This window comes from Psammomys obesus, unplaced genomic scaffold (genome assembly GCF_907164565.1).
Source record: "Psammomys obesus unplaced genomic scaffold, mPsaObe1.curated_primary_1811, whole genome shotgun sequence".
Classification (NCBI taxonomy): Eukaryota; Metazoa; Chordata; class Mammalia; order Rodentia; family Muridae; genus Psammomys; species Psammomys obesus.
The window spans coordinates 10,481,020-10,507,348 of NW_026585691.1; the positions used below are offsets into that span (position 1 = coordinate 10,481,020).

General features: G+C 40.5%; 1 protein-coding gene across 1 annotated transcript in view; it reads right to left on the reverse strand.

Annotated features, from left to right (window-relative positions):
* Window positions 1-26,329, reverse strand: part of Unc13c (unc-13 homolog C) — a 415,893-nt gene that overhangs the window by 221,074 nt on the left and 168,490 nt on the right. Inside the window, exons 8-9 of the mRNA XM_055598476.1 lie at window positions 21,296-21,523; window positions 19,100-19,241 (exon numbers count right to left, since the gene is read on the reverse strand). Of these exons, the coding sequence (XP_055454451.1) occupies window positions 19,100-19,241; window positions 21,296-21,523 (370 nt within the window). The remainder of the gene's footprint in view (window positions 1-19,099; window positions 19,242-21,295; window positions 21,524-26,329) is intronic.

Consider the following 26,329-nt stretch of genomic DNA (forward strand, 5'->3'; position numbering starts at 1 on the left):
AGGGAAACAGGAGGAGTGGATCTGGGTGAGAGGGAGGGGGACCAGGAAGGGAGGAGGGAGGGAAACTGCCCTGGGGATGTATTGGGAGAAGAAAAAAGATATTCTCTCTTTGAGTAAACATTCTCAGAGTTACTGATTGTATATTTATTTATCCAAACCCTACCACCTGCACCAAGCATTTATTGAAAATTTGCTTACTGAGTGAATAAGAAAAATATTATCACAGGGGGACCATACTTTAACTTTTGTACCTTATTAATTATTATACATATGCACTTTGCAGTTAGTAGGATAATTCTTGTCCATAAACTTGAACTACTTGTGTCAATTTGTGAATAAAGCCCTACTCTGAATTTATGTCTAGCGCTTATTAGACATTAATCAAAGCTGTTTTGGTCAGGTCTGACGTTAAGTGTCAGTATATATTCTCTGCTTGAACGTGCTTGTGTGAGGCATGAAGAGTGTCTCTAGGTGGTCTTGGAGACTCCCGCTGTGATGGGAAGCAAATAAGATGATACGACCATGCAGGGTCGGCTTGGCGTTGCTCTGTTGCAGCTTTGTGCTCCAAGACCCATTACACAGCGTGAGGTTTTTCACCCACTGTATTTGCTTTGAAGTTTAGTATGCATTAGACCTTATGGTATGGGAGAAAAGAGTTTCACCAAATATCTGCTCATATTCTATTTTAGTCACTGACTAGTGAGGTGGCCCTAGGCAAGTCAGTCGCAAGGGCCTGCGTGCCTAATCAAGGAAATCAGAATATGATGCTGACTTTAAGAGGATGGCTGGGAACATACGCTCATGACTGAGCTGGATACTCGATAGGCTTTTTAATTACAGTTAACCGACTATTCCTCAGAATCACAAACCTCATATGTATAAAATATTCTGAGTCTAAGAGCAAAGGGGGAACTGAGCACAGGCACACAGGCAAGGAAATTTTAGTTAACGTGCTTACCAAAACCTAAGAAATTGATTAAATGATTGGTGGAAATCTTAGTTTAGATTTCTACTGCTGTGATAAAACCTCACAACCAAAACAACTCAGGGAGGGAACGGTTTGTTTCCGCCTACATGTCCAGTTGGCAGTCCATCACTGAAGGAAGTCAAGGCAGAAGCGCAAACAGGAACCTGGAGGCAGGAACTGAAGCAGAGGCTATGGAGGACTGCTGCTTACTGGCTTCCGTCTCATGGCTCCCTCACTCATCCTGCCTTCTCATGTGACTCAGGACCATCCACTCTAACCCCATGTGGGCTTTCCTACATCAACCATTAACCAAGACAGTCAAGATAGACTTGCCTACAGCCCAATCTATGGATGCATTTTTTTCCATTAAGATTGTCTCTTCCAAGATATGTCTAGGTTTCTGTAGAGCTGACAGAAACTCAACCAGAACAGAAGATGTTAATGCAAAATCATATGCAATTACCAACCATACTGCTTTATAAGTATATTTTATAACGTCGGATTTTTTCACTAAGAAAAAGGTATCTTATGATGTGGAATTGTCATAATGATTTCTTATTTTTTAAATTCAATGTGTTTTACTTGTAGACATTCTGTATACGTCATGTCAGGCTGTAGAGGGCTGATCCTGTAAGAATGGTTTTCCCAGTGACACTGTAACTCTGGTGGTTTCTCAAAGAACACAAGTCACAAAAGAATGCCTTTCTCAGAATGAATGCTTCCTATTAAGCAATGCATGGCTCTATATTAATTTATAATTGAGTATATATGTGATTATATATGTATTTATATAAGGATATATCCTTGTGAGTGAAAAATATGAAATATACTCATATGTATATGATAGGAGATAGCTATATATGCATATAAAATATTGCATATATGCATATACTAATATAATGAACTTTACTGAAATAGTGATAAAAGATGTTTTATACTAATCATTTTATAGTTTTATCTAAAATGTATATATCATTAAGGACTAGTTCAGAGTATTAATAAGAATCATATGTGTCTCTGTGTGTCTCTCTCTGTATGCGTCTGGGTGAGTGGGCATATTTCTGTGTGACTATGTGTCTGTGTGTATCTGTGTGAGTATGTCTGATTCTGCATGTCTGTGTCCATAAATTTGGGTGTGTGGTGCAGAATATCATTGGGGAATTACAACCACCATATATACTGATTATCAACCTCTGTTGAGTCAGTGTGTAAGCCTCTCTCAGTTTGTCTCACTGGGACCGTTCATTTTCAGACTTTCTCTTATTGCTGGATTTCATGAGTCATCTGGGAAGCAGTTAACTTCCAGGAAAGGATGCTGCTCCTAAGAAAATACCATGTATGGATTCAATTCAGTTTGCCTTAGTCGATAAGTTCTGTTCCCATAGCTTGGCTGCTTTATAATGTAGTTTAGCCTTATTGTTGAAGTGTAAAATCGAAAGTGAGGAGTGGTGGGTGGGCTTTTGAAAGTATGAGGACCTTACTCTTTTATGTAAACTCAGAAAGCTTATGGTCAGGAAGGAACAAAGTGCCCTTGGTAGACAGAAAGGCTGTAGCAGCAGGGAAGCTTCCTCTCTCAGCTCTAGGCAGTAAGGCCCTCTCACTTTTCTTTCCATTTTAAAGATTTATTTTATTTTTAATGGTTTTTGTTGGTGTTTTGTTGTTGCCTGTGTGTGTGAGTGTGTATGTTTCCCTCATCATAGCAGTGCCTGAAGAAGGTATCAGACCATCTAGGGTTAGAGTTACTGACAAATGTAAGCCAATGTATGGGTGTTGGGAACTGAAGTCTTGTCCCTTGCAGGAGCAGCAAACTTTCTTAACCCTTAAACCATCTCTCCAACTCCCCTTGGATTTCTTTGTTGAAGATGTTTTCTTGAACATGGGACTTTTCCTGGAAAGGGAACATTGGCTTTAACACTAAGCTCCTTCTATTATCTGATGAGTTCTGTTTTGCTGTATGGACATGGTCGATTCCCATGCATTCAGTATGCACAAGATTTAAACTGAGCTTTCCATTTAAGCAGGGCTCAAGCCATCATTTCTATACTCCTGAGTTACAGCTTGGAGCCTACCACCAAAGGGTTTGAGACCGCTGAGTCCAGGCAGTTTTATCTGGGCACAGGGTCTTTTCTGAGACTGACATTCAACCAAGGACCATGTATGGATATAACCTAGAACCTCTGCTCGGATGTAGCCCGTGGTAGCTCAGTAACCAATTGGTTTCCCATAGTGAGGGGAACAAGGACTATTTCTAACAGGAACTCAGTGGCTGGCTCTTTGACCTCCCCACCCCCCAAGGGAGGAACAGTCCTGTTAGGCCACAGAGGAGGACTTTGCAGACCAGATAAAACAGGTTCAGATGAATGCAGAGGAGGTCCCCCCATCAGTGGACTTGGAAGGGGGAAGGGCGGAGAGGAGGGAGGGAGGGTGGGATTGGGAGGGAATGAGGGAGCGGGAAACAGCTGGGATACAGAGTTAATAAAATGTAACTAAAAGAAAAAAATAAAATTAAAAAAAAAGAAAGAATCTAACAATTGTTTCATAGTACAGAGTTGCATTTTATGAATCCTTAACTGAAATATGAGCAGTGAAGAGAAAAGGGATGCCTCTTACTCCTTCTTTGTCACTCGGAGCAGGGGGAAGGGATTTGCCTGATTATGAGAACCCGATTAAAGAATAAAAAAGGAATCCATGAATAAATTTACCAGGACGTGCTCATTCCTTCAAGGCTCACCCAATCCCAGAAAACAGTCCAGGGAATTTAAAACTGGGAATTGCTCACACTATGACAAAATGGTTGAAGCCCTATGAAAGAATAAAGGACCCTGAAATGAGCACAGCAGGAAACCGTTAACACGCCTCTTGGAAGGAAGAAGATATAGGTCGGTGGTACTATAAGGGCCCAGAAGCAAGGTCAGAGAAATGAGGCAGTAACAAGAGGTTTGCGTTAAAATTGCGGAGGGCCTTCACCCACAAGGAAACACCAAACTTCGCTGGTGCCATTCTTCAAGACAGAAAAAGAAGGGAAGGAATACAATAGTTCAGGTTTCTGCCTTGAGTTCCTGCCCTGGTTTTCTTCCTGATAGACTATAGGCTGAAACAAACCCTTTCCTCCCCAAGTTGCTTATGGTGAGTGTTTTTATCACAATGCAGAAACCAAGCAAAGAGAACCATCTTTTCATGATTCATCCATCTGCTGGTGGACATCTAGGCCTTTTCGTTATCAACATTCTGTCACATGTGTGTGCCTTATGTCAGTCTCCAAGCACAATGAAGTGGTACTTAGATGGCATCCATAATTCTGTCACAAGTAGCCCTATCCAGAACACCACGCATGTGTTGAAAGTGTTTTAGTCAAGCTCTTCAGAGTGTGTTATGTAAGCTGAATGGTATGCATATTAATGATTAACCTATATGCATTCATAGACATGCACACTCATGCTTTCAAGATATCCACCAGAAATCACACTTGTGCTCACCCTCATACCTGATTCTTTATTCTCTGAGAACAAGAATGATCACACTTTAATCTTTTAAATTAGGTAACAGCAAACCTACCTTTTTATACTATACTGATGCTTTAGGGAATATATCTGTCATCCATGAAGGTGTGTGTGTTTATGTGTGTTGTATTTATATGAAACTTTCAGTTTTTCCTATTCAATGACTTTAAAACAAGAACAAGAACAACCTTATTAAACCTCCTCTCATCTCTTGGAGATTTTTTGGAAGCTTTAAATATTTCCTGCCAGAGAAAAGAGTCAAATAGCTGAAGTTCACATCTCAGAAGATTCAATTCTGCAGACACCCAACTTTCCTTTCTCTTAGACTCAATGTCTTTGTAAGAAAAGGAGGAAGCCGTCTTTCCACGAATCCCTGAGGTGACAGTGAGAACCTTAGTAGCAAATGACAACTGTGCAGTCTCCTAGCCAGACTTTATAGGAACACAGAACTTGACTCAGTAGGGAGGCAATCTCAAAAGTAAACACTGTTAACTAATATCCCCTTCTTCCCAAACATCAGAGACCCCAGGGTACATACACTAGCCTAGAGAAAGGTTCACACCAATCACCAAGGAACTGTAAAAGACGAACCTTAGGAAATTCATTCCAATTACTTTTCTACTTAAATGTAAGCGTTAACCAATTATCTGGAATAGAGCAATTCTGCTACAGCAATGTTGGTTAGGTATCAATTCTCTGTAGACACATGCAGAGAATCATGCAAAATGAGAACAGACAATGCAAAAACAAGCAACAAAATTCCAAGCCCCTATATACAGATAGTATAAAACACCCACTAAAACCTGATAGTGTCACATTGGTATCTGTCTGCAATGCTACTCTTTATCATCAAAATGCCAAGTTCAGTTCTTAAAAAAAAAAAAAAAAACTCTAAAATTTAACATACACACACAGACATACATTTATATTATTAAAAACATATAGGAGTTTGGACACACATTATTACAAACGTATAGTGAGTTGGAAACTTTCTATATTCTTGTTTTAACAGACCAGATTCTGGCCTTCTGCAAGTTTTGTAATTAAAAAATTTTTTTTCATTGACTATGGATACAGCTCATTTTAAAATCTGCAACCAAATAGCATGCTCTAGAAGGTTAAGAGATTGGTGACTGAGGTAAATTCATTTTCATAAAAGATATGACTTTGGGTGGAGCCATTGCAATTGTCATTTTTGTAGCTATAAGGGATCAAGCATTAGGAATTTCATATGCTTTCCCTTGCATAAGTACAAGTCAGAGGACTGGCTTGCTCTGACTGACCAGTGACCACTGGCTCTATGTAGGGTGGACATTATCGCCTTGACCTCTGAAATCCTCAGGAAGGCTAGTTCAAAATCATTAGCCATTTGTTTTTCTAAAAATGATCCTTTCTGTCAACACCAACAAACAGATTTTGCTTCAAAAATGGTTAGTTTCATTTCAGTCTCTATAACTGAAAATAACACTGGATAAACTGAAATTTTGCTTCAGCTACTCTTTGGAACTAGATAAAGTAGGGCCAGATAGGTAGCTCCCTGAGTAAACGACACCTGCTGCCAAGGCTGATGAACTGAGTTTGATCCCACGAACCCACACGGAAGCTGGCCCCTGACCTCCACTTGCCTATGCTTGCACCAGCCCACCTCATCCAAAAACCAAATAAAAGGATGAAGCGAGGTAAGGAATGATAAGCAATAGCTTAACAATTAAAGCCTGATTTAAACCATTTAAAAAGTGGCCTCTGTGTCACCAAGATTAAAAAGGGCAATCTCTCTCTCTCTCTCTCTCTCTCTCTCTCTCTCTCTCTCTTTTTTACATAATTTTCCCAGTATATCTTTCTGCAAAGCAGAGTCCTACAGAACAATAACTGCCTGATGCCAGCAAAGGCCTTGGCCAGCACCCTGAAATGAGCTATGCCAGTTTCTCCCAGAATTATTGATGGTTCTTCCTACTGTGCCTTCACTGTTATTTCAGGTTCTATGGGGAGAAGTTGGGATAAGGTGAGAAAGCATCACTAGGATCTCATTAGATGGAAGCCCAGGGGACTTCTCCCTTTCACTCTTGTACTCCCTTCCACTTAGCTGAGTCAAAGTAAGTTCTTCTATGCTGCTTTCCTGCTTCTCATTCTAGTCAAGAACAGCATGGAAGTTCATTGAACATGTGGAAAAGAAAATAGTAAGCTACTGAGAAGACCTGATGGTCTTCAGTCAAGAAAATGTTCTGGAGATTTGAATGAAAAATGGGCATCCGAGCTCACCAAAATATTTTTTGGGTAGTGAGTATAGAGAAGGAAGGCATGCATTTGAAACTTGTAAGACAGATGCCATCAAGAGAACTATAACCTGAGGCCGAAGTAATGAAGCAAATTAATGAGGAAGATGCTGCCATGGTGGGAGACCAGCATCATAAAGCTTCATTTGAAGATAGCCATGAAGTTTTAGATTCGCTTTGTGCCCAATATTATGTAAGGAGACCTCAGTCCCAAGTGACCTCAAAAGTTCACTGAGAAAACAACACTAACACATACGAAAACATGGCAATTGTGAGAATATATTAAAAAAAAAAAACAAACACTAAAATACCATAAGAATAATGTGAAAATGTATACACACATATAGGTACCCGAGATGGCACTCATTTACGCCTAGAATTTTCAGACTCCATCCACAAGCTGTGAGCGGTTGCAATAGCATTATCCCCTCAAAGAACACGTGGTGAGAAGCAAGTGCTGAGGCCGGGAAGCCAAAGGCTGGAGTCCTCGCTTTCCATGTGTGCCTTCAGGAAAATGAGCATCTTTTTAATCTGCCGTGAATGTGATAATGAAAGCCTACGACACTGGGATACTCTGGTATTCAGAAGAGTTTAGATCTGCACCAGATTGCTGGGGACCATCAGCAGTCAAGAGCAAAGCATGGGGATAATGATGTCACTGTGAACTTTATTTTTGCCTCGTTTTCAGTTTCTGACTTTTACGAATTTTATTAAGTATCCCTCCGTTGGCTTTTGCCATCTTCTTAGACACAGCACTTTGTTTTATCATTTTCTCAGTCATTTTTAAATCTCATATGTATTTAAAAAATCACGATCTAAAATATACCCTTTCTTGCACAGTGTTAAGATTCTTATAATAATAGATTTCTAGCTCTGTTGTTGAGAGTATTGAGCAAGTATCATGACTCATGTGATCTAAATACAAGTAATTATTTTTATTTAAAGATTTAGTACATTTTGGAAATTTTATTAGGGGCATGTGTGAGTGTGTGTGTGTGTGTGTGTGTTCCAGAGCATGAATGTGGAGGCCACAACCTGCCAGATTTGGTTCTTGGCTTCCCCCGTGTGTCTTGGGGGTTGAACACAGATCATCAGGCTTGCTGTCAAGAGCCTTTACCCACATAGTCATCTCAACAATCCATGTTTAGTACTTTAAAAAATAAATGTAAATGACCACCTAATGGTATGTTATATTTGCTTCTATAATTGTTGTGTATAGCAGTTGTCATTTCTTTTCTTGCCTTTATATACATCTATGTTCTCAAATTGTATGTTTTTTTTCTTTTTACCAATTTTTTTGAGATTATAATGTAACTACATTATTTCTCCCTTCTGTCTTCTCCCTCAAAACCCTCCTTTATCCCCTTCCTTGCTCTCAGATTCATGGCCTCTTTTTTCATTAACTTTTGTTACATGTGTGTATGTCCATAAGCCGCTCAGCCTGTGTAACGGGACTCATGTGTATGTTTTCAGGGCTGACTGTTTGGAATTGGATAACCACTTGGTGTGACCCTGAGCTTCTCTGTTTCCCGGAGCACTGCCTTTAACAAGTCCTGCAGGGAAGGCCATTTTCCTGTCTCTTTGTGTCTGAAAAGCCTTCATTTTGCATTTGGTTTCTTTGCTTTTAGAAGATAGTTTCTCTGGACATGGTGCCGAACTTCAGTGATCTGAAGGCGCCATTCAGCCTTTGCTTATCCGTATCCCAGAGAACACGTTCTCTTTCTCTGTAAGTAACAGAAACTTCTTCCTGGCTATTTGCAAGGCTTTCCCTTCATTGGTTTTGGTTATTGTGTGCTTTGGCACAGCTTTCCCATCTTTCTTATGCTTGACTTTGCATTTTCGATTGTGATCAAGTTTGGGAAAGAAAGACTTACTGCCTCAGACACTTTTCACTAGTGGTCTTTCTCTCCTGTCTCCTAGGGATTTTTATCAGATACCACTGTAGGCAGCCGTGTTTTAGAGCCTTCTTACTCATTAATATTTCTTCAGTGAGCTCCTTACAGACATAGAACATTCTTGATTTAGTTCTCAAATATTACTTTGCTTTAAGTACCCTTTATCTAGAGTTAAATATGTTTCCAAGCCCTGCCAAGTGGCCTTGCTGGGCAGAAATAACAGACCAAACCCTTGCATGGAGAGAGGAGGGAGCACAGAGTCCCACCCCTGCTTGACATACTATTGGCAAAATGGTAGTTGCTAGAAGTGGGAGAGTCAGTTTTCCTTAAGTGTGTCGACCCCAGTAGATTGACCATTCTGTACTGGACAGCCCTATTGCCAAGAATATATGGACATGTATATGAGTATAAGAGTATATGCCATTCTCCATTCCCTAACTTCCTCTGACTGGCTGCTGGCCTCAACCTCTGCATCATCTGTTTTTCCAGCAAGAATGAAGCCCTTTTCCTCCTTGACTCCATGTCTGTAGCGCCAGACAACGACACCCCACAGATATGCCAAATGGATGATTTTTCTATAGAGTAATGGAGCTAGGACTTGTAGACAAAACTGCCTTGGAATCTGGATTTTGCATTGCTGCATTGCACGGAGGAGCATCAGTGGATGTCCTTAGACTCCCAGTTTGTCTAGGGAAGCACCAGGATGTTAAACTTCCGACCCTGCTTTCAGATAACTGAGGGAAAGCATCAAGAAGTGGAGGGAAAAGGTGAGCAGATGGATGGACAGTGTGGTGCTTGGATTTTAAAAACTGTTATGTTGCAGAATATTTGATCCCATTGTGAACCCCAAAATTGTGACCCGTAAAACCGTACTTCTTGTTTGATGTGGTTAATCCCTACGACACACCTTTAATCCAAGAATTTCTTATTGTAAACAGGTGATCATGGTGTGGTTCACTCAGCCCTAGCACACACCCTTAATCCAAGAGCTTTCTGCACAAGGATTTAATAAAGTCAACCCTAGATCAAGAGGTGGAGCAAGAAACCAGCTGACAAGGTTTTAAGTGTAAGAGGGACTTTGAGTTGAGGGGTATTTAAGACAGCATGGAGAAGTAGAAAAAAGCGGTTAGCTTAAGCTCTGGTTTTAGCTTCAGCTCCTCAGCTCCCTGGCTTTTTGGGCTTTGAGCTAGCAAGCCTTTGGCCTTGGGTTTTTTTTTTTTTTTTTTTTTTTTTTTTTTTTTTTTTGGCCTTTTCCTTCGAGGCTGTCAGTTGAGCTAGTGAGCCTTTTGGGTTTTTTCCATCCAGACCTAAGCTGAGAAGGAAGGTCAGCTGGGTGCTTTGTCTGCTTCTCTGAGCTAGCAGGTTTTCACCCAGCATCTGGTTCTTAAGCTTTTATTTGTAAAATAAAACATCTTTTAAATACAACACCGTGTGCTCTCTCAGGTTGATTGAGGGCCCTTACTAGATACATTACACTCTGGGAAACTTGTTTTGATCTGCAAATGAGTGGCTAGCAGAACCTCATGGCTTCTGACTCTTTCTTATACCCATAATACAAATGGGTCTCCTAATCTCATCTCATCTAATCTTTAAGGTACGGTTAAGGGGAAGGATTTATTGTAGATATGAGGGAGAGCACAGCCAGAGGCATCTGGAAGAGTCCCGTGCAGGGAGAGAAAGTAGAAGACTGAAAATGGCTAGCAGACTGAGTCTGGCCAGGTGAGAAGCAAGAGCAGACTAGAGGGAGGCATGAAGAGCAAGAGAGAAGACAAAGAGCACAGGCAATAGAGAAGTCCCAAAGAACATACAACATATAGGTTATAAGGAGAATGAGAAGCTGTGGGGGAGGGGAGCCTATGAGCTGGAGAAATTTATGGTATGGAGGAGGTGAGAACAGCTAGGTACTTGTGATACTGAGGGAGCCTGGAGGCCAGCACATATTTTGGTTTGCTAATAGGCACCACAGGTGCTCCAAAACCCCTAAAGAATGCTGGCTTTTTTTTTTAATTTTTATTTTTTAAAGATTTATTTATTTAAAGTACATGAGTGTTCTACCTGCCTGTATATCTGAAGGTCAGAAGAGGGCACTGTAGATGGTTGTGAGCCACCATGTGGTTGCTGGGAATTGAACTTAAGACCTCTGGAAGAGCAGCTAGGGCTCTTAACCACTGAGCTATCTCTCCAGCCACCAGTGTCCAAGTGGGTTCCATAGTAATGGGAACAGGAACTGATTGGCCTGCTCTTTGATCACTTCCCCTTGAGGGGGGAGCAGCCTTACCAGACTACAGAGGAAGACAATGCAGCCAGTCCTGATGAGACCTAACAGACTAGGATCAGAAAGAAGGAAAGGAAGACCTCCCCTATCAGTGGACTTGGAGAGGGGCAAGTATGGAGAAGGGGGAGAGAAGGAAGGACTGGTAGGGAAGGAGGGAGGGAGCTACAGGGGGGATACAAAGTAAATAAACTGTAATTAATAAAAATTAAAAAAAATAAAAACCAATTGCTATAAAAAAAAAAAAAGAAAAGAAAAGAAAGAATGCTGGCTTTTGTCTAACTACCAGAATTCGGGGTTATGGAGTTTCCTTTGGACCTGACATATAGATTCCCATTTTAAATTCAATTATTTACTAAGGATTTGGAGCCTTTTGTTTGAATTCCATTTCATGTAGTCTAGGCTAGCCTCATATTCATTGTGGGGCTTAAACTGGCTTTGAATTCCTGATCCTCCTGTCTCTACATTCCAAGTGCAGGATCATGGGATGAGATATCATACCCAGCTTCATTTTCAGTTTGATACTAAGCAAAGATCATGACCTTCATGACCTTCTCCATCTCTGCCTACAGAACACTGCAGGACAGTCTTTGGGGCTGTATTCTTTTCATGGTTTGCTGTTTATTAATTCTCTTTGGGTTTCCAACTTGTGTTTTAAGAAACTCAGTCCACTTTCTAAACCCCTTACTCTCTACAAAACTCATAGGTTCTAGTGCAAAGCAATGACAAAATAGGTCCCTGTCTATTGTCTGCACTGGTTATAGATTGGTGACAATGGGCTCAACCTCACTGTGAGAGGCAATGCTGCTTGGAGTACCTCCCTTATAGGCACATTCACAATATAGTCTGTGATTAGTCAAAACAAACAACAAATAGTTTAAGCCCATAAAGGATGACTAGACTCTCTCCCACTTTGAAAAATAATGAGAGCATCTTTCGTGACAAATGATATGCTAATGCAGATACTATCACGGTAAGCTAGCTCAGGCAGCTAAGGAAATGCTGCCTTTCCCATCCAGCCACAGAAGGGACCCTGTGAGTGGCCTAGGCAATAAATCAAATCTCGATTGCTTTCCACCTGTCACTTTAAAATATTAATCCGCTGTGGTGTGCAGGCATTCTTATTTAATTGTAGTGTTAAATAAACCATCTTGTATAGAGCACAGTTTATGTTTAATTCACGCTCATCCCTGGCTGAGCAGCGCATGGCTTGGGGACAGCCAGGTGCCTGTGGCTCTTTGTCTGCGACTAGAGCTGCGTGTTTGGAAATAGATGAAGTCAATAAACACTTCCAAAGGGCCAGGCCAAGGCAATCGCCTCTCTTAGTAGCACTGTCGCAAGTTCGGGGTGCTCTGGGGTGGCAGGGCCTCCCACAGTAACACTGAGTGGAAGGGAAGGGTACTGTCTATGCACACAAATGAAGAGGTTTGAGCGTGGCGTATGTCTGCAGGCTTTTGTGTCTGAACAATTGGTGCTGAGCTCATGGCACTGCTGGCAAATGCCGCGGAACCTTTTGAAAGTAGAGCTGTTCTTGGAAGTGAGCCTTCAAGCTTCAAAGCTCACCCTGTTTCCTGTCTGTGCTTGGCTCTTAGCGGTGGCCACAATATCATCGCTTCCATGTCTTCCAGGATGAACCCTTCCCGCCAGCGGTAAGCTAGGCTAAAGCTGCCATCCCTTCAGTTGCTTCTTGTCAGATGATTGGTCCCAGCATCAACAAGTAAATAAAGTAATTTCTCATGATTTGAAGAATTGAAGGGGTTCTCTAGGCACGAAAAAGGATGCTAGATCCAGAAAACGGTTCTAGATTTATAATGTTATAGAGCAGGTCATGTTTTATAAAAGCTGCAATCTCTCCTTAACCCAACATGTTTATTGGTGCCTAGCACAATGTTCTGTACATAGGGGGCTTTCAGGTGAAGTAAGAGAGCAGAGCTGGTTTTCCAGGGAACTGTGTGAGCAGGATGTCTAACACAAACCATTCCTATTCAACACTGTGGTAAAGGAGAGCTGTTTGCCTTCCTACTGCAGGCATTGTGTTGCTGAGAATTCCTGTTAACAGAATTCCTTCTCATGAAATGATGCGACACAGCGCTTCCCTGCTACAAGCTGATGTCTGTCTTCTCTCTAGGAAGAAGTCAACATAGTTTTTTTTCCTCTGTTTTAGAACAAACACAAAACGAACAAACAAAAAAACAAGGAAAAAAATGAAGCATGAAGACTAGGCTAGAGAATCCTCTTGAAACATTCCACCAACATATACATGAGACACAAGTTTCTTAGCTCTCACATTTACCATTAAATGAACACACCTAGGGTTATTTTCTCGCTGTATCCCAATGGAAATAGTGTCTTCCTCTCCCTTTTAGGGAATTATTTATAAGTGCAAAAGATAGCATTATATGTAGAACTAGAATCAGATGTCAAAATTAATCAAAAAGTCATTATTCAGATGATTATCAAAGAGCCAAGACTGCGAACACCTTAACTTCATAAGACATTTTCATCTCCAAAGAACTATACTTTGCATTATCACAACTAATTTGTATGTGGTCTTTTGGAGATAATGGGTGTGTGAACAGCCCCTCAGGCTCGAGGCTTCTGGAAGGGAGTTAGGAGCTGTGCTATCCCTCTCTGCAGCACTCTCCAGAATGGCCCATGCGCATGCCATCCATCCATTTCTTAAAATTAAATTTGAAGTTAGAATTCAATATACTGCATTTCCTGATGGCATATTCCCCCATACTCTGTTTGACCCGTCCCCCTTCACCCCTATTCCTTTTCCCATAGCGGACCCTCTTGCTCTGCCTATTACACGTGCTCCATTGCACACTCATTTCTTTTTGTCATCCTTTCTCCTCCTCTCCTATGATACCTTCTTTCCCTTTTCTGTTTCTAGTTTTATGAACTTGCACACACACACATAAACACATACACATACATACTACACACATACACATACATGCATACATACATACACACACATATATAACACATGCATACACATATATACAAACAGACATACACACATACATACCCAGACATAAAAATACATATGCACACATACACACACACACACACACACACGCGCGCCTAAAAATTAAAATTTTTCAATTTAAGCTGTGCAAGAAGTGATTAAGAATTAAAATTGAAATGTTTTATCATAAAAATCTCCAGAGGCCATCACAGTATCTTTAACTGAGGGGCAATTAAACTCTATAACCAAACCCAGAATTTGAACAATGATTCCATTTTCAGTTTTACAAGATCTGTGTTGGCTTGCCTCTGACACAGAGTAACAGCACTTTTTAGAGCAGAGAGTCTGGTTGTGGGAAAAGGCACATCTGGTCCTCATCACTTACATCTTGCATTTGGCTTCACAACAGGTAGCTGCTTTTTAGAGCTGGCTCTTCCAAAACCCATCTGAACTTTGATTTTCTCGTCAACGAAATGAAAGCGATGAACCTAACAACCTTTCAGGTCTGCTACTCTCTTTCTATTTTAGCAGGGTTTCAACTCCTCATGCTCTGCCCTCACTTATCTTCACTCTTCGAGTTGGAATACTTTCCACATGAGAGCATTACCACTCTGTTGCCGAAAGTCCCAGAATCTGGATATACATATATGCTTTCTGGATGCTTATCTGGGTGCTTTCTAGGTTGTCTGGGACTGACTTTATTTTTGGCTGGTGTGCACTCTGGCCACTATTGTATCTAGACCTTCTACAGGATCCTGATGTGGATGGCAGTGTTTTCCCTAATACAAACACTTATCACTACTCAGCTGATTTCTCTTAGGGAATCTTTATAAGATTAAATATGACAAAAAAATGTTGAGATGGATTCTTTATTTCTCAACTGCTACTGGCCAGCTACATATCAAATTCCTTAGATGTGTTTAGTCCCCGCCACGCGCCATGTCTTGCATTGGATCTTATGCTTTTTTAGTTTACTTTCACTTATCATTTAAATTCAGGTTCTCAAACTTTCATCCCAGTTAACACTGACTAACAAGGATAATATCCTACATTAAAAAAAATAAAACAAACAAACAAACAAAAAAACCAAACAAACAGAAAGTCTAGAAGACATACAAACATGATAGAATTCAGTCAGTGAACTGACACCTGCAGGAGAAAAAACTTGGCTGAGCCTCATAATCACTTTAGCTTCTTGTCTTAGGAGACTGTCCCAGCTACTGCTCAAGAGATGCAGAGTGACTGTGGCTATCTGAGCTGAAAAGACAAAGCTCAAACTCCAGAAAGAACAAGGAAGCTGGCGGGCACAGGGCACAGTATTGAAAAAAGCGACCCAGAAGGAGGGTTCCAACCTTCTGCTGTGGGTTTCTTGTCAGAAGTCAGCTGAATAATGATGAGGGCATGCTTGGGAAAACACCTCAAGGCTTGCTTAAGAACAGTGGATGGATTAAATTCAACAGAACCCAGCACCCACCCAGGGCCAGGTAAGGAGCCATTTTCCACTTAGCCACTTTCCATGAGAAAAGCCTCAGAATTCAAGAGGCAGTAAGCGCAGTCTGCATGATCATCCTAAAGCCCTATTTCAATTCTATCTCATAGATTGTAAAGCAAGACCAATAAAGCAAGAAATAATAACCAAGCAAATAAAAAAGTATGTAACTGATTTTCGGAACAAAGAGTAAGAATTACAGAATGTCAAAACACCAAGCTGCTGACAAAATGGTATTTGCAGTGTTGTCCAAGACACAATATAGAAGTGAAGATATGCAAATAGAAAAAAACCTGCAGCAGACTGAGAAAACCTTACAGACAAAGCTAAGCTTTGTAAACAGAAATTCTCAGATTGTGAGTCAAGGGCATCAAATATTTACTATAGGTATTGCCTAGCCTCAAAAAGTGCAGACTCTTAGGACCAATGGAAGAAATGCAACTAAGTAGTTAGAAGAATTCAGCATCACATATCAATTTCTTTTCCTTACAAGCCATGACAAATCCCTTGAGAAAGAAAGCAGGAAAAGAATGCCATTGATTATGACCCTGAAGAAAAACAAACAAAAACTCAGGAAGAAACCCAACAAAGGATGTAAAAACAAACAAACAAACAAACAAACAAAAACAAAAACAAAAAAACAAAAACAAAAAAAACCCTCCACAGTGGAACCAGAAAATGATGCAGAAATGTAAGAAAACCCTTGAAGATTCAAAGATAACCTGTGTTCTTTGATAGTGTGAATTAATAGTGTGATTCTGGCCATACAGCCAGAACAACCAATGCCATATAATTCCACTAAAATATCAGTGGTGCTCTTTACAGAACTAGGGAAAAATCAGAAGTCTCATATGGAAACAAGAAGAACCGCACTAGCTAAATAATTCAGAGCCAAAGGAACAATATCCAAGCCATACACATACACACATACATACATACAACATAAAATAAATCTTTTTAAAAAACCAAACATTCTGTGCAGCAAAGAATATTAAATTGAATCAAGTCAGAGGATCAAGAACCTGAGAAAAGTTCAAGAGAACTCAATGGAATTTTCATAACTCCATTTTTGAGTTGAGAAAACTCAACTCCACTTTTCATAACTCCATTTTGAGGTGAAAAGCAGAAGTGACATTTTCAGAAATAATGACCGAGATTTTTCCCATATTTGAAAGAAAAATTCAGATCTACAGTGTCTAGCAGCCCCAACAAATACCAAGTCCTAGACACGCAAGAAAAGGGACACTATACCACACAAGGGTGACATTATGAAAATGAGAACAAACTATCAAAGGCAGCGGGAAGGGAGAAGTCACATGTGCCCTACGAAAACAAGGACTACAGTAGACTTCCGGCAGAGAGCAACAGCAACACAAGACACAATGGAATGTAGCTTGCAAAGAATTTCACAAAATGATAATCTAACCCATATGGACATACCAATACACACAGAAATAGAACAGGAGCCCAATCCAATGTATGCACTCTCATCAAAACTCTCTGCACATAGAGGATGTAGCGAAAGACGTTTTCCGTAAATGAAGAAACAGCAACCTCGGCAAAGCTACAGCTAGGATTTGAATTAACAAAGGCAAAAAATGCTTCCTGGTAAGCTAAGGATGAGGCTGGGATACTTGCTGGGTCATTTCCATTTGATTTAATACTAGAGTCTCATACGGGGCTATTAAGAAATGAAAATTCTATCTGGAGTTGACTCTTTCGTGGCTTCGTTTTGAAAAGAAAATGATAAACTGATTACAAAATTAATATGGAAATAATGGAGCAGGCTTAACGTAGAAAGCTTTCTTAATTGAAGACTTCTTGATAAGGGTTTGGCCTTCAAGCTCCATAGCTCTAAGTATAAGCAGACAAACAGAACAGAACAAAGAGTCCTGAAATACAGCCACCCACACACACAGAGCTGAATTTCATCAAAAGGTAAAGAAGCAATTTAGCTGAGAATAAACAATGCTTTCAAAACGACAAATACTCAACTATACATAGGCATAACATATCACACTAAATTTTACTTAAATACGCATTAATATCTAAGTGTAAAACTATAAAGCATACGCAACTAAAAAATACAACTCTATAAAAATGCCAAAATGTTCGAGTAGGCACATAATCGAAGGAGAGACACAGCATGTAAGCACAATAATGCTTACAATTCTTAGTCATTAGAAAGATAATAATAAAACCTATATAAGATGCTACTGCATCCAAGGCAGAATGCTGAGATTTAAAAGATTTGAGGCTTAGCCTTAAAAAGTACTGGAAGTTTGGGTTAAACCCAGGACTCCATATGCGATAAATATGAACCGAAATGGAAATACTATACAACAATTTAAAAAAGGTAAGAGCTAGCAATACATTCTAAAATTCAAAATATGTATGCTAAGTACATGGAACTCTATGGAAGAAAGGGGCATACCTCATGATTCTAGCTATGGAAACGTAGAATATGAGAAGCCTAAAATATGCTACATGAGCACACAGATTGGCTTCTGCTTGGCACAAAAGAAGTCATTGAGAAAGATGTCTATGGGGCCTGATGAGCCTTTTAGGAGTAAGAGACAAGCCAGCCATCTTGTCTAAGGTGGTGATTTTACAGAAGCAGGCATAATAGCAAAATTTAACTGTTCACCAATGTGTGAATTAAGTCTGTCAATGAGGCCTCAAGACAAGGTATTTTTAATGTTTTGTTTGTGCAGCTTGCATCAAGTATCTGAAGGTTCTAGCTGTGCCCTCCCTGCACGATGCTGTGGCTGTCAAGCCACCTCAACTCTGAGTTCTCTGCTCTCGATGGCCAGTTTCCATCCTTCTCCCCTCTTGCCCTTAACCGGCTTTATTCATTTACTTGACTCCAGTAGAATTTCAATTTGTAACTACCTATTGATTTCTTGTCTTCCACTTAAAAAGAGTTAGCGATTCGCCTGCCCATCTCTCTGAGAAGAGACACCATTCAAACCTCATCGCTCATTTCATAGTTACACAATCCCAAATGATTCCCTGAGCCAATTTTTTAACACTTTCTCACTGGTCTATATTCAACCAAACAACAAAAACAAAACTGCATACTTCACTTCTTAAACAAACCCAAGATCACTCACTCAGTATGTAAAGAAGGGTAACAACAGATTTAAACTCCTTAATGGCTTTCTACCAGATAATAACTAGAAACTTTTCTTTTCTCCGGAAGAGTTATAGAAAGCAAAGAATCCTGGAGAGAAAAATTATTTCTTGCTGTTAGGCGGTAGAGTTTATAAATAACCATCCTCATAGACAGTGAAAAGTCATAAAGTTATTATCATCAGCCATTTCCTCTGAGTGGTCTAGTCTCATGTCCACCATGATGGATGGGCCAGGTGGTACCCAAAACATGTCTTCTATCATTAGTCACAAATCTTCACCTGTAGCACACTGCTTGTCCGGCCCAGGGATTCCTAACTCTGAGGACTCACATCCCAAGTCACAGGCTACACAGTCAAGCAGCTCCTAGTTCCTTCAGTGCTGCCCTACTTGTGCACCTACTTTTATGTATTTTTCGGAAATAAGCAAAACATTTCATAATACTAAGCTTAAAATTCTAGTCTCCCTTTTCAACGTTTCTGTGCGAGATTAAAATATAATGACGACCTCTTTAGTCTTCCTGAACTTCTTAAGCTCAAACACTTCTTAATTCTCAAACACTCCTGTCTCTGCGACAGCTTTACGGGGTGTACTTACAAGTAAAACTTCTCATCCCACACTGGATTCAAGTTTCCAAAGATGGTCTTCGTTCTTCTTTTATTTTTGCCAACTTGAACTGTCACATACGGGTCGCTGGAACCCGTTTTGTCTTTTGCCTGCAAGCCTTGTGCGGAAACCACTGAAATGAACCAGAAATCAAGGCTTCAATAGGACGATGCTTCCAGAAACAAACCCACTAGAAGAGAATGTTTTCTGTCATTTCGGCCTGGGTCTGCGGCTTCAGCCTCAGCTCTCTCATTCTCGCAGCCCACTGAACTCCACAAACCTCCACAGCAGAACATGCACGCGGACCGCAACATATTCCCTCTTCTTCCTGCTGAGCACTTCCCACTGTGCGTGCCTACCACTTCCCATTGATACACTTGTTGATGGACACCTAGCCTGAGTCAGTCCCTTAGCTGCTGTGGATTGTGCTGCAGTGAGCACAGGAAAAAGGCTATTTACTTAAAATAGTGGTTTGGGGCCTATACTCCATGGTGGGGCCATTGGAGCATATGGTAATTCCATTTTGAATTTTTAACAGGGCTCTTGTTGTTCTGCATAACAATGGTATTAATTTATATCCCTCTCACCACTGCACCGGGCCCCTTTCCATCCATATCCTGACCTACAATTATTCTTTGTATGTTAGGGTGACAAGCATTCTAACCTGTGAGGAAGTAGTTCACTGTGTCTGAGAGCTCCATTTTCCCGATAATCAGTGATATTGAACAGTTTTTTTTTGTATGTTCTAGTAGTGTTCTCTAGGTATAAATCTCATTTTGATAAAATGTTGACTCAGGTCTCTCGTTAGCTTATTAAAGGAAGTTCATAACAAAATACTGCCGCTTCCCACAGAATGCATGAGCTTGGGGGACACTGCGTTAAGCGAAAGGAGCTAATACAAAATTGCGTAGCTCCTAGAACAATACTCTAACTACGACAGTGTCTGCAAGAAGCTGTTGAGGTCCTAGGGAAAGATAACATGGTGTGTGTGTGTGTGTGTCTGTGTGTGTGTGAGAGAGAGAGAGAGAGAGAGAGAGAGAGAGAGAGAGAGAGAGAGCATGCGTGTGCATGCATGTGTGTGTATGGAAATATATAGTTTACTTTGTTATTTGGTAAGAGGAACATACATCACACATCAAAGTGACTACCGAAAATGCCATGTACCACATCCTTAAAACACAGAATGGGCGTCATGATCTTTCAGAGCAAAATGATGAATCCACATACTCTGTGAATTAGCTAGTTAGATTTGATCATTCTGAATTGCATTTATTCATATTTGAGAACACCATGCTGGCCATGAGTAGAAACATTCAGGAATAGCTATAATTTTTTTTTAAATCAAGAAAATATCCAATGATTAAGTACTTACATGTCTGTACTAGCTCAGGCTACATACACCATATGTGAAAAAATGTCCAACAAAACTCAAAAGTATGTGATTTAAAATTTTAATAGATTATGTATGAGTATTGATCAGCTTAATCCAATAAAGAAAGTATCTTTATTCTATTGTGTAATAAAATGAAAGTTAAGAAGATGGGGCTATATTTCTGGCATTGCTTATTTTATGTGTATCCCTGCATGTATCTATGCACGGCACCTGTGTGCAGTGCTTGAGGAGGTGAGAGAAGGGCATTGGATTCCCTGGAATTGGAGTTATAGGTGGTTGTGAGCCACCATGCAAGTAGTGGAAACTAAAACCAAGTCCTCTGAAAGAAGAAAAATTGCTCATCCACACTGACCCATCTCTCCAGCTCCAACGCATATGTTAATATCATCCAGAGGATCAACCTTAGAGTTTTAGCTTAAAGAATTTAAACCATCATTGGTCTTAAGCATCAGGTGGACGAGTGTATAATTACTAAAATGATTCTCCTTAAAGCAGCACACTAAGAGTGAACCTCAGTGAGGTTCTGCTGTTACTGGTTAGGAGGAGGAAACTGAAAAGCTAGCTAACTTCTGCAATCTTTAGGGTATTGATGAGTAAATTAACAGAATACAGACTAAAATTATTCTAATTTCCCTGCATATATTTGAGTAGAACCGAGTAGGTAGGTTTGTCAACACTGACAAGATTTTTAAAAAATCTATTGATTTTATTTATAATTTTTTCATTCATGATGATTCCTGAGACACATTAGAAATCCTCTACATGGAATAAAGCACCAAAGAAACACATTTTACCTGTAATGGTTATTTTTGCTGACCACTTAGATGTTCCATCCAGCACACTCTGCTTGGCAGCCTTCGTGTACTGCACAAAATCCTCCTTGGAGATCTGGAACATTTCCTGGATGACTTCAAACACCTCTGGCCTGTTCCTCTCCCGGATCTTCATTCTTTCTTTCATGGCTGTGATGATGGTCTGTGTCTTGTCCTCAGCACCATGCTTAGAACTCTTCTCTGCTGCTCCTGCAATGGGAAATCGGTGGCTGTGTTACTGTAAAGGAGTCCCTCTGTGATGGTTCAAAGGGAGATGCATGGGTGTCAAAGACTTAGTCTAGAGGAGCTGGGATGGCTTTCCTGCTAAACACCAGGAAAATGAATCACCTCACTGAGAGAACTTAGTCCTTATTAGCATTATTGGCAGCCAAGTGGACCTCAATCATCCATACAACCATAATACTGGAATAAACAAAGATTTCTATAAGTATGTGGTATGAATTAAAAATAAACTTCAACAGCGACATGAAAGATCCATGTGATCAATCAGGGTGTCACATACACACGCATGTATTCAATGAGTCTAAGAAAAACTGAAAACCGGATTGGCAAATTTCACTTGTGACTCAATAACACGGAGCTCACCAAACTTATTCTCAGTGGGAGGTGCTGTAATGAAATGTTGGATTTTCTTTACGTTAAAAGAATCCCATTCCACACATTACAGACCAAAGCATAGCACAAAATTCACCTGAAGTTCTTCTTTGCAAGAAGCGCTCAGAAACTACTGGTTTGGATGATTTATCACCTAGCAGGCAGCACGCGTAAACCCTCACCAACATACTCACAGTGTCAAGTGGGCTGAATTTTACTCTCAACCAAACATGTTTAGGTTTATAGGGAGCTTTTGTTTGTTTGGTGATTGACATCAGCCTCCTGGGTATTCCGTGCCTCACAAATGCTTCTGGCTATGGGACATTCTCCAAACACCACATCTGTGGCCCTCAACTTCGCCACCCACCACAGATAGCTTCACTGCCAGGTGTGGCTTCCTGGGCAGTGAATGTACACACGTGTGCACACACCTGTGTCATGGCACACTTGTCCCTGTCGAGGGTCTGTTTACTCCTTCTACCATGTGGGTCCTGGGGACTGAACTCGCTCTGGCAGTGTTGGTAGAAAGGCACCTTTCTCTGCTCTGCCATCTTACCCACCAGCCCTCAAGTCATATTTAAATGAGAAGACTGAAAAAGAATGAATCCCACTTTAAGGAATGTTCTAAATATCGTATTCATCTGTTAAAACATGCCCTATGACAGCTGTGCCTCTGTAAATTATGTGCCATTAAGTAATTAAGCATGTCTGTAATTTACCAGTAGCAGCTTGACTGCACAGAACATAATTCTCGCTCACTGAAATACAGTTAGGCTGGACTGTGTGGCTCCCCTGCCTAACAAGCATATTTGGAATGTTCCTTAAATATCAAAGATCGATAGAATAGACCCGCAAGATTTAAAGCATCTGGAGAAATTTGTTTAGTGGCAGTCGCAGTCAGATAGGCGAAGGCTGAGAGGAAGCATGAAGATGTTCATACCCAAAACGTTAAGGTCATGGCCACTGGTTCGTAAGGAGGCTCTCAAAAACAATTCTCCAGTCCTATGGTGTCAAGGGCCGAGGGCTTATGCTTCTAAATTCAGGAGAAGTGCTATTCACACAGTAAATGCCCACAGAAGCTCCAACCACCAGATTTAAAGCTGGAACGTCAAGAGATTGCTTATCCCAAAGAATCAAATCTCTGACAATCAACTCTAAAACCTCTCACTGCCTTTGATGCTGTAGTTGTGTTTCTGCTTGAATATGGCCGGATCAGTCAGATCTGTGAACTGAAATTGCCCATTTGGGGAGGGAAGGCTGACTGAAACTTATGTTTAAGCCCCTTATCTGTCATTTCCAGAGAAGATACATAAGCTTTGAAAATTTTCTGCATTTATATTTTGTTTCTGAAGAGCTTCGATCAGAGTTTCAGACATGAATTCATAATTAATTTGGTGGATGAACTGTAAGCCCTTTCCATTGCTCTGTTGTTCATCAAACCCACATCTTAATTTTCCAATCAGACTGTTTTTTAAAATTGCTGTAATTTGTCATGAATTTCTAGTCCTTTGGTTTTATTCTGTTTATTTCAAAGTAATTTCAAAGTAATCAGTGATAACTGCAAATAAGCACTTATGTATCTTTCAAAACTCCCTGGCAGCTTTCTGAAGTAGTCAGACCCTGGTGATCAGCAGTAGCTGAGATCAGAGGAGATGCATTGCGGCAACGGTCCCTGTCACATATGACATGCTGCTCAGATGCAGCCTTCATTGCCCATTTAAAAACGCTTGATGGACAGGTCAGGCAGTGCAGTTACACACAACAAAACCGGCAGAGAATTTGGCTTCGATAGGAGTGAGTGTCCTCCAGTCAGTGAGAATGCAGCCTTACACAGAAGGGAACATATTCTACACAGGGAAACTCATTCCTTTCTACATAATTTCACAGGAGTATCAACCAGAACTTCTTGTTTTCTATATCTTGTTTTTTTAACCTATTGTTTGAATGATGAAAATTTTCATGTGAAATTCATAACTTTCTGTTTTACAACTCTAGGATTTTTCCAAATCAGTAGGTCGGCCTGCTTCTCCTCTCTCTCATCATTTCTTTCACCCCTCTCTTTATGAATATGTTCTGTGTTTATATTTGTATTTATACTTATACATACATAGAACTCCAACACTCACCTCTGCTCCCAGTCCTGCTCTTTCTGAATTTGCTCAACAGGCATTTTTTTTTTCAAAATTATTTATTTATCCATTCATTCATTCACTTTACATCATGATCATAGTCCCCTCCCTCCCTCTTCCTCCATCCCAACTTCCCTATTTCTCAGAAAAGAAGACACCCCGCCCCGAAACAACCCCACCCCAGCTCATCAAGTCACATCAGGTCTTGAGCGTATCCGTTTCTCCTGTGTGGTCTGGTGAGGCAGCTCCACTAGGGGGAAGTGAGCAAAAAGCATGCAACAGAGTCTATGTCAGGAGCAGCCGCTGGGACTGATTTGCATGACCTTCAAAGGGAGAAAGTGATAAACCTTAGAAGCATAGGTTGGCATCATTTTCTACTTTTGAGTTACAATATTTCTCTCAGTGAGTACATGGACACTTTTCAGATTTATATTTATGTTCTTCCACCTCCCTGATTATTGCCCCACAGTTCTCCCCAGTTTCCCCATGAGGTCATATGTACCCTCCATGCTGTCTCTGTTGCTCCCTTACAGCATCCCTGCAGGGACCTTTATGGCCACAGTTAACAAGGCAGGGGAGGCTGGAGGGCAGTTTGCCCAACACAGCTCAGCAGCAGGTGTTGGTTCAAATGTCGGGAGTCTGACTGCTACTTGTTTATTTTAGGCAGGTGTTTGCACAAACACAATTAGGTGAAAATTCTTCTGGTGATAATTAAGTCAATCCTGTATGCACAACAAAGCATCCATAAATCTCCTTGAGGAACAAAGATAGCTACACACAGATCATACGTGTCCATGTCCAAGAACACACTCTTTGTCAAGTCAATGGAGATATGTTCTATAGACTGAATGGAAAAAACAGGTTTAAGAATGAATGAGCAAAACTAACAACAGATACTAAAAATTTTAGATTATCCTTAGGGACTATTTTGAAAACCTGTTGTATTCCATAAAAGAAGTCTTTTAGTCATGTTCCTTGTAGACTACAAAAATATGGATTTTGTTTCTTTTCTTTTTCTTTTTCTTTTTTTGTATCCCTCCATCTTCTTCTCTAAACTCCTTCTTCACCACAATATGGTTCCTTTTTGCTTTCTTAGTTCTTGTGGTGACTCCGGGCTACAGATTCAGAGCTAAGACCCACAATGAGAGAGAAAACATTGCATTGTCTTTCTGGGCCTTGGTGACCTTGCTCAATATAATATTCTCTAGTTCTGTCTACCTATATCTGTTTCCTTTCTATTGTGTCTTAGCTGTGTCAGTTCCTCTCTTTTTTTCTTATTTATTTTTATTTTTTTATTAATTACACTTTATTCACTTTGTATCTCCCCATAAACCCCTCACTCCTCCCCTCCTAATCCAACTTTCCCTCCCCCTTCTTCACGAATGCCCCTCCTCAAGTCCACTGATAGGGGAGGTTTTCTCTCCTTCCTTCTGTGATCTTAGTCTATCAGATCTCATCAGGAGTGGCTGGCTGCATTGTCATCTTCTGTGGTCTGGTAAGGCTGCTCCCCCCTCAGGGGGAGGTGACCAAAGAGCAGGCCAATCAGATTATGTCAGAGGCAGTCCCTCTTCCCATTACTATGGAACCCACTTGGGCACTGAACTGCCATGGGCTACATCTGTGAAGGGGTTATAGGTTATCTCCATGCATGGTACTTGGTTGGAGTATGAGTCTCTGGAAAGAACCCTGTGTTCAAATTTTCTGGTTCTGTTGATCTCCTTGTGGACCTCCTGTCCTCTCCAGATCTTACTATTTCCAACTTCTTTCATAAGGTTCCATGCACTCTGCCCAACAGTTGGCTATAAGTCTCAGCATCTGCATTGATAGTCTGCAGGGCCCTCTATGGCAGGTTCCTAACTTGTTTTCTGTTTTCTTCTTCTTTTTCTGATGTCCATCCTCTTTGCCTTTCAGGATGGGGATTGAGCATTTTAGTCAGGGTCCTCCCTCTTGATTAGTTTCTTTAGGTGTACAGATTTTAGTAGGTTTATCCTAGATTATATGTCTATATGAGAGAGTATATACCATGTGTGTCTTTCTGCTTCTGGGACAGCTCACTTACCTGCAAATTTTATGATTTCCTTATTTTTCATTGCTGAATAATATTCCATTGTGTAGATGTACCACAATTTCTTCATCCATTCTTCAGTTGAGGGGCATCTGGGCTGTTTCCAGCTTCTGGCTATTACAAATAAAGCTGCTACAAACATGGTTGAGCAAATGTCCTTATTGTGTACTTGAGCCTCTTTTGGATATATGCCTAGGAGTGGTATGG